The sequence below is a fragment of the Leptopilina heterotoma genome, unplaced genomic scaffold (genome assembly GCF_015476425.1).
Source record: "Leptopilina heterotoma isolate Lh14 unplaced genomic scaffold, ASM1547642v1 Lhet_135, whole genome shotgun sequence".
NCBI lineage: Eukaryota > Metazoa > Arthropoda > Insecta > Hymenoptera > Figitidae > Leptopilina > Leptopilina heterotoma.
In genome coordinates, this window is record NW_025110854.1 from 3603662 (window position 1) to 3612920 (window position 9259).

At 28.0% G+C, this 9259-nt stretch overlaps 1 protein-coding gene across 1 annotated transcript; it reads right to left on the reverse strand.

The window, feature by feature from the left end:
- Positions 1 to 3654: 3654 nt before the first annotated feature.
- On the reverse strand, positions 3655 to 8976 carry LOC122497642 (facilitated trehalose transporter Tret1-like). The gene is made up of 2 exons (XM_043604884.1): positions 8573 to 8976; positions 3655 to 5265 (listed from the first exon to the last, which is right to left on the reverse strand). The coding sequence occupies exons 1-2, from the start codon at positions 8694 to 8696 to the stop codon at positions 3923 to 3925; spliced, it is 1467 nt and encodes a 488-aa protein (XP_043460819.1). The 5' UTR covers positions 8697 to 8976; the 3' UTR covers positions 3655 to 3922.
- Positions 8977 to 9259: the final 283 nt, after the last annotated feature.

The following is a 9259-nucleotide window of genomic DNA, read 5'->3' on the forward strand; positions in this document are numbered from 1 at the left end:
TATATATTTTTGTATTATAAGAATTTTATTAATACTTTATTTTATTTATTTAACTTGGGATTTTTTATTTTTCACTGAAATATTAAAACTTATTTGATTTTAAAATTTTATGTTTATAGATTTTTGTATTTTATAGAACTCAAATATATATTTTACATTTTAAGAATGTAAAATTTTATTTATTTACATTTTAGGAAAAGAGAAAAATTTTAAATTTTTAGAAATGAAAGTCCGAAATTTGTATATAAAATTTTTGTTGATTGGTATGTAGAGGAGAACGGGGCGAGGCAGCCAAGATGGCACATTTTGGTTTGCGAGGCAGTTATTTAAATAGGTTTTTTCAATTTTAATATCGCGTTAGAAAGCTTGTCTTACTGGCTAAAAAATCGCCATAGAACATTTTGACGTAGGTTGTACTTAAAAATTTCTACAACCCTTTTCCCAAAGGACCACATTTTGGCATATTTGAAAAAACGTGGGGTGAGGCGGCCAACTATTTTAATAGTTAAAAAAACATAACAAAGTAGTTGTTTTTAACTTACTTTTATTTTGTTAGTAAACTTCAAAAATTTACATTTGAATAATATTATAATAATAACATTAATTAAATTCAATTTAACATTTTAAGGAAATATAAATTTGTTATTCTTAAAAAATGGTTTATAAAATTCAATGTTAAGTTTAAAATGTATTGGAGTAGGAAAAAAAGAGAAAACATTTAGAAGAACCAATAAAATCAACACAAAAATACGAAAAATTTAGTGTTGGCTGCCTAACCCCACGAGTCCTTTTTTAGGAAAACATTCACAAAACTCGTAATATTAAAAATATCGCAATTTCATTAACACCATCGTCTTCAGCGCTAAATTCTGCATTAAAAATCACTTTACAAGAATTTTATTCGTGTAACTCTATTAACTAAAATCACCAAAATAACTCTTAGAAAAGTTACATCCAAAAAGTCTGTTTTCATAAATGATACTGTCATTGCTAAACTGCTGCAGCAATAATGCCCATCTATTAATTATCAACTAAAGTTAACTACCATAATCAGTCTAAATTATCAATACCGCACGATTTGAAAAAATTATGCAGAAATAAGAAGCAATTGGCTGCCTCACCCCGTTGGCTACCTCGCCTCGTTCTTCTCTATATTTTTATACAATTTTTAATTTAATTAAAACTAATATATTTTTTATAGAAATTTTATTTATATATTAATAGAGGAGACCGAGGAGGAAAGTAACAAAAATCAGTATTCTGCAGCTTAGATTGAAAGCTTAGACCTTCATCTATTAAATAAAATTTGAATAAGAAATTGAAATTAAATAGTCTGTTTGCAGTAAATCCTTTACGCGACCTCTGCAGTTGTTACTTTCCTCCTCACCTACTAGGAGGAAAGTGTAACATAAATCAAATATTTTAAATTAAAGACATAAAAATAACTTATTCTAAAGTATGTATTTGATCAAAATTAACAATTATTATGACATACGTAATGACTTTCACCAGCTATATAAACTTCGTGTGCCCAGAAAGAAAGACAGTGTTACTTTCTTCTTCACCCTGTTTTTCTTTGCATCTCAATAAATAAGTTTAAAATATACAACAGTGTTAAAGACTATTTAATTATACGCTGATACAATTGAAAGATAAATAATTAAGCTACAAAAAAATGAAATAACGTTTTATAAAACTATATATCGAACTGAATAGGAAGTTTCAAAAAATTTGAAGAAAACTACCATGAAAGTTCTAAAAGTTATAAGCATTGTTACTTTCCTCTTCGGTCTTCCCTATAATTAACATTTATAATTATATACATATTAATAATATTAGTGGAAAATTAATTTTCTATTTAAATATTGACATAATATATTCTTAAATTTATTTTACATAACCATAAAATTATTAGAGAAAAATTTAACAAAATAATAAAAAAATTTTCTAGATTTTGAATTACAAGGAAAGTATTCTCAAAGTCTTTAACATATCACAAATTCTTAATTAATGATACTATAGTTTTGAACGTTTAATAAAACAAAAATTTTTCTTTATTATAAAATATTTGAAAATTTTTAAATTACGTTTAGAACAATTAAAAAGTAAAAAATAAATTGATAGTTACAATTATGATCATTTTTTACTACCACCTGAAGTAGTGTTTTATATAATAAAATTTGAAATTGAAAATACTTTTTTGTCAAATTTGTTCATTTTTTTACTTTCAAAATTATTGAAACCATTAATTTCAGTACAATTCGCTCTTTCAAATACACATAATGTTAACAAATTACAATATAATTGATTCGAATCACTTACAAACGCACTTTCCAGGGCTCGAACCAGTGAAAGTATTTAAAAATACGGACTTTACGGACCAAAAATGAAAAATTACGGACCATTTACGGACCAATTACTGACAAAAATATATAAGAGAACCAGGGGCATATCCGGAGGGGGGTTTAGGGGTTCAACCCCCCCTCCGAAATTTTGGAAAAACATATATATATATATAACATATATAACATATATAACATATATATATATATGTTAAAGCCTAAATTTCTAATTTTATTCTGAGTACACCTCTCATCAAAGTCCATAACCCCCCCCCCCCCCGAAGCTTTTTTTTGGATACGCCCCTGAAGACAACATTTTACTTAAAAAACTATAAATTAGATTTTTTCATAACTAAAAAACATGAAGATATCGATAACTCCGAGTCTTCGACTCGGAGCGATCGATTACTTCGTGTTTTATAATAATTAAAGATAGAATGATAAGCGTTTGTCTGATAGTCCGTAGGTCGTAGGTTCTATACCCGCGTGCGTCAGATTTTTTTTTTTTGGTCACGATTTAATTAAAAAAAGTTAAAATCGTTAAGTAACAATATTATTTATTAATAATTGAACTTGTTTATTATTAATAAATAATGAATTTATTAACTTAATTTTGAAAAATAAAGGCGAGAGTAAGTTGAGGGCAAACGCAAGGGCCACGCAGGGGGCCGACGAGGGCGACCGCGTGGATCGCCCATGCGGGCGCCCTTATCGATCAGCATGTCGTTTCCATTAGGGGCCTCGCCTGGATCACCCACGTGGGCCCCTCCTGGATGTGGACGATCCATGCGGGCCCCCGGCGTGGGCCAACACCACTTTTCCACACGGGCCTGTACAAATTTTATTATTTATGAAAATAATTGAATATTGCGAAGAAATTTATAAAAAAATTTGTAAATAATGAAATTCCTGTAAACTTTTTATTATTTTTTTTGAAAATAATTAAAGGTTTGTGTAGAATTTTAGGAGATTTTTTTTAAATAATTGAATTCTTTTGGAAAATTTTATTATAATAGTATAGATACCTATTAAAAATCATTGAATTGAGGGAAAATTTTGAAAATAATTGAAATTTTTCCAAGAATTTTATTAAAGTTTTTGAAAATCATTGATATTTCGGAGAAGAATTTAATTATTCCTAAAGACAATTGAAATTTTGACGAGAATTTTTAAAAATTTTTGAACATAATTGAATTTTTGCAAAGAATTTTATTACTTTTGAAAATAATTGAATTCCTTCAATCATTTGTAATTTCTCTAAAATTATCCAAATTATATCGTATAATTTACGTACTTTACGGACCTTTTTCAATCGAATTACGGACTTTACGGACCTTTTTTCGAAAAAACGGACTTTTACGGACTTCAAGCAAAGTTACGGACTTTTACGGGATTTACGGACCTAGTTCGAGCCCTGACTTTCTAATCTCTAGATTAGAAAATAAGACATACAAAATTAATTAGAATTTCATGGAAATTCTTTGAATAAATATATACACTAGATTTAATCGCAAGACATATTAAGAAAAAAAAATTTAAATAATATAAAAAATTCTTTTCGGTAATGAATAAAACAAATTTCAAATAGCCGATGGCTTGTGAGACTTTTTTTTCTCGAGAATGTGTTGAATTTCCTCGAGATTTCGACCCTTTGTTTCGGGCATTACAAAGAATAATGTCACCGAACCAATGAAGCAACAAATTGCATAAATCCAAAAACTGGTGTAAATACCCTCAGCTTTATTGAGCACCTCAAAACCAAAAGTAACGATAAAGAGTAAAAATTCCGTTATTATTGTGACACACGCTGTCGCTGGTCCTTTAACATCAGTTGGAAAAAGTTCACCAAGCAATACAAATGGCATTGGACTCACTCCAAATGCGCAAAACACTTCGAAGCATGTCAAACCCATTAGTGGTAACCAACTTATTGAGGGCAAATAATCAACCCTTAAATATTGTAAATAATAAAATGCACCAACAATAGCCAATGATATTGACGCAAATATTCCCGAAAATATCACTAAAATTCTCCTACCGACCGAATCAATTAATTGTGATGCAAATAGTCCGGAAACTATTTTCACAACAACCATAATAATTGTCGCGTACTTTGGATCAATTGATGATTTATTGTAGCAAAAAATAGTCTGAGTATAGGTTAAAATTGCAAAATAACCAGAAAACACTTTAGTAATATCGGCACAAAGTGCAATCAGCAATGCCTTTCTGTGTTTTTTATAACGAAACAATTTCCATAAACTATTCCCCTTTAAATTCTCTTCCTTTGTTGCCAATTTCATTCTTTCAATTTCAACCTTGACCTGATCGGAATCCTTAAAGCCTTGTAGTTTCATTAGGGTTTTTATGGCCATTTTGTCGTCACCTCGCAAAAGATAATAATAGGGTGTTTCCGGCATGAAGAGAAATGTAGCGAGAAAAAAGATTGGCAATGAAAGTAGTAGGCAATTCATTTTGTGATAGGACAGAAAAGCACCTGCCACGGCGACAACTAGGATACCAATGTCGTAGGATATTTTTATAATAAATAGGAGTATTCCTCTTATGTCCTTGTCAGCAATTTCACCGAGATAGATGACCAGTAGTCCAAGAGATGAACAGTAACCAATTCCGCTGATAATACGCGATATGTAGAGGGAAATGTAACTTTTGGCGAAAATGGTTGTCATCCAACCGATTATTTGCGGCAAGGAAAACAGAAGAAGGGAATTTTTACGGCCAATTCGATTCACTAGAAGGGGATAGATAATGTAGCCGAAAATCCCACCGAGACTGAATAATGAAGCGATCCATGAGCCTTGAACAACAGAGACGGGAAATTCGGATTTTTGACTCTTTAGATAAGGCAGAGCTGGTGATGTCCATGTTTCACATGCGCCGAATCCAATTCCCGAGATGCAGGCTGAAAAAAAATATTATTTACTATTAAAAAATTTTACATACAGAATTAGATGTTACGGAAAAGGTAACATTAGAAAATATTTGAAAACGACCATTCGTTTTCAAATATTTTCGAATGATGAAAATAATTTTTCTTTAGTTGAACATTGAGGAATAAAGGACGTTCATCCAAAGAAACACGGATGTTGGGTTGGATGTTGAGACCCAGATGTGTACTTGCCGTCAATTTTTATGACACTGAGTGATTCATGAAAGTTTTAAAAAATGAATTTTCTGTTAAAAATAAAAATATCGAATTATTTTATTATGCCAGGAATGTAATTTTTACAAGAATTAATTAAAATTTCTATAAAGAAAAAAGTTATTTATAAACAAAAAACGATTTTTTTCTAAAATTGAGAATTTGCTGATCGTAAAGAGGATGCAAAATGTTCATGTAATGGACATCTGGATTTACAACTTGTTTTAATTGTTTAAATATTAATTATTTTTTTAGGGGTCTACATATTGGATGAACTACCTGATGGGGAAAATATATAAGTGAGAGACAATTTTTGTTTTGTGACACTAATGGTTTTTTTAGAACAACAATTCAAATAAACAGTTACACTGAAAGAATTTTAGGCAGGCTGCTGGCTTTTCATGTCCGAAATAAGTGCCCCTTGCACAGGGCTCGCAGCTCACCTCAAAAAAGCGAGCATCTACTCCCGAAAGGTGAGCAGCTGCCCCTGAGGAGTTGCTGCTTACCTTTCGGGAGTAGATTCTCGCGTTTTTGAGGTTAACTGCGAGCTTGGGGCAGCGAGCTCTAGCGGCACTCATGTAAAGCCTGCAGCCTGCCCAAAATTCTTTCAGTGTAGCGAACATAAGACTCAGAGAAGCGGCCCTCTACTATCCGGGCGTTTTCCCTTTCTTCAGCACAAACCTATCCTTTCGCAAAGTGGGTGACCGCTTCTTCTATTCTCGGAATCGCTGGCTACTCACTTTATGCAAACTTTTGCCTTATAAGAAGTAGAAATTTTACATTAAAATAAAATAATAATATAATATAGATTAAAAATAATTATTTTTGAATTTTCCCAGATACCGATATCTGAATCTAGACGTCACCAAAAAAACAATAATAATTGAAAAATAAATTTAAAGCTATAAAAAAATGAGGGACTAACTCTGCTGGGGCTCGAAACCCTTTCATAGCTTTAAATTTATTTTTCAAAAATAATTATATTTTTCGGGCGAAAGAATATTGAAACAAATAAAGAAAGATTATTTATTTAGTAGTTAAGTAGTAATTAACAATTACTTAACAATTAACAATTTACAATTTTTTGGTTAAATAAAAGATGTTAAGGTATTATAATAATATGATAATAAATATTGTATCAATAAAAATAATTACAAATAATTTCCTTCTGCACTGCCCGTAAAAACGTTAACTAAATAAAACTAATTATTTTATTACTTTAATACATTTATATTTATTATTAACTATAATATTATTATAATTCACGTATATGCAGGCAGTGTAGTATATATATTATTTGTTTAATTATTATTCTTGATTTGAGAATAACTTTTTTTCGTCACACACTAAGAAAATAATTTGATATCCATAAAATTAATTAATCACTTGATACTAAATTTTTTCTGGTTGTTTACTTATTTTTTAAATGTCTAAATTTTGTTGGAAAAGTACCAGTCAGTCAACTTTATTTCTATATGAAATTACAAAATATAAGATAAAAATGCTTTTTTATGTTAATTTACTATTCAAATATTTATACAACATTCGATAGTGTATATTACAAAAAAAAATTATCTGCATAAAAGAAAAAAATTATTGTTAGCTGAATAATTTTCATCTATTTCAACATTTTTTCATAAACAATAAAGGATAGTGAAAGAAATCTTAAAATTGAGACCCACGTAAAAAGTTTCGGAGAATGAAATCCGACAATTCCTTGGTCTCATTCCCGGGAACTTTTTGACGTGGGGAACATTATTATCTTTTGTACTACTATACATTTTGACTATTTTTGTATTTTTTGGAAGGTTAATACAGGTTAAATATTAGTAAGATTTTTTCACAAATGTATCAATTGTCTTCTCTATAATTGTATAATTCTTATCAATTATTAAGTAAAAAAAATATTAAAAAATTTAGATGATAAATAAAATTTTAACTTATTCAAGTAGAAAAGAATTAATGAACAGTGTTTATTAATAGAAACATTTTTTAATAAACAACTAATTTTTCATTTAATGCATATATTTGAATAGTATTTGAAAATACTTATTAAAATTCATTTTTATTTAGAAATAACTTTTCATAATCCTTTCTCCACTTGTGTTGGAGAAGATTATTCAAACCGTTTGTATAGCTGATAAGAAATGCGCGAAAATGTATGAGATCAGTTTTAAATGAACGAACTATTTATAGAAATTTATAGTAATTTTATCTTTTGTCTAAGAATATGCAATTAATTTAGAAAATTGGTCGTTTTTCTATTTTCTCTTTTACTATTTCCCTTTTTTTTAGAAATTAATTTTAATAGAAATTATTCTAAAATTCTTTTAAATCCTATTTTTAAAAAATAAGTTTCTATTTGACGGATAAAAATTGTTTAGTTTAGTTAATAGTTTTCGTTTTTTGTTTGTCAGTTTCAGTTGTACTTTTTTACGTGTAGAAGAGTGTTCCTTGAAATTTTTTTTTATATAGGTAATTTTATATTTAAATTATAATTATAATTATAATTATTAATAATAAATTAAGATAATATAATACAATAATAATTATAATTATTTAAATTATAAAACTATTTGCAAAAATGTAAGCTAATTTTTTTTCTTTAGCAATATTAGGAAAAACTAATGTTATAGTTAAAAATATCTGATTTAATTTAAAAGAAATGTGTTACAATAATTAGTTGCCAGAAACTAGTTATCAATAAAAGAATTAAAATAAGTTGTCAAAATAATTTTTGCATTATCTTATCAAGAACTGAAAACAAATTATTTATCTTATAATTATTTAATTTTAACTAAATAATTAGTAGAAAAATTCGACTTTTGTAGTTAATATTGATCTATAACAATGACTGTCTTTAAATAATTTACTGTCAAATTACTTATTATTACATTATAGTTATTTTATTTTAACTAATTCAGATTTAAAAAGTGCTGCATATATTTTTTCCTATTTGTAAATTTATTGACAAATACACATAAACATTGTTATTTAACAACAATAGTCTGAACATTTTTTTATATTTTTAGAAGACGCTATAAAAAGTTATCTCATATTTAATTACCACTGATTGCTGCAATAAATTGCAAAGCTTGACTACCATGCTGCTTATTCACATCATAACTATATGCTTTTTCACTTTTTTCTTCATCACTATTTCTAATACACGAAAGTAAATTAAATTTCATTATTCTAACTCTGCTTTTAATTTCCTATTTCAATTTACACTCTGTCTTAAACAAGAAATATTACCAAATATTATTCAACACATTATTTTATAATATTGTTTAAAATACTTTTATAAATATTTATTAATTTATCCATTAATAATTAATAAAATTATTAATTTATTTCGTCGAGAAGAGTTAAATTTTCAACTTGAATTTACTAAAAAAAAAATTTCTGTTCACAATTTATACATTGCTCACGCTACGGAAGTTCTATTCGATATAAGAAGGTTTGGATCAGATGAGTTACACCTGTTACATAAATACGCTATTAAATATATGCACACCTTTTGCTTTGAGCGTCAAGAATTTGATATATTTATCAAACACATTATTTCACTTTATCAAGATTCATATTCAAACATTGCCACCAGGAGTGTAGTTTTTAGTCATAGTGATATTAATCTCTTAATACGTGTATATAGGCATCAATTAAATATAGAGCATTTGTAAAGCTTTCAGCAGACTTACCCAGTAATTTCCTTGAAGAGAGAAAAATCGTTTCTCGTCTACGTTTACGTCAT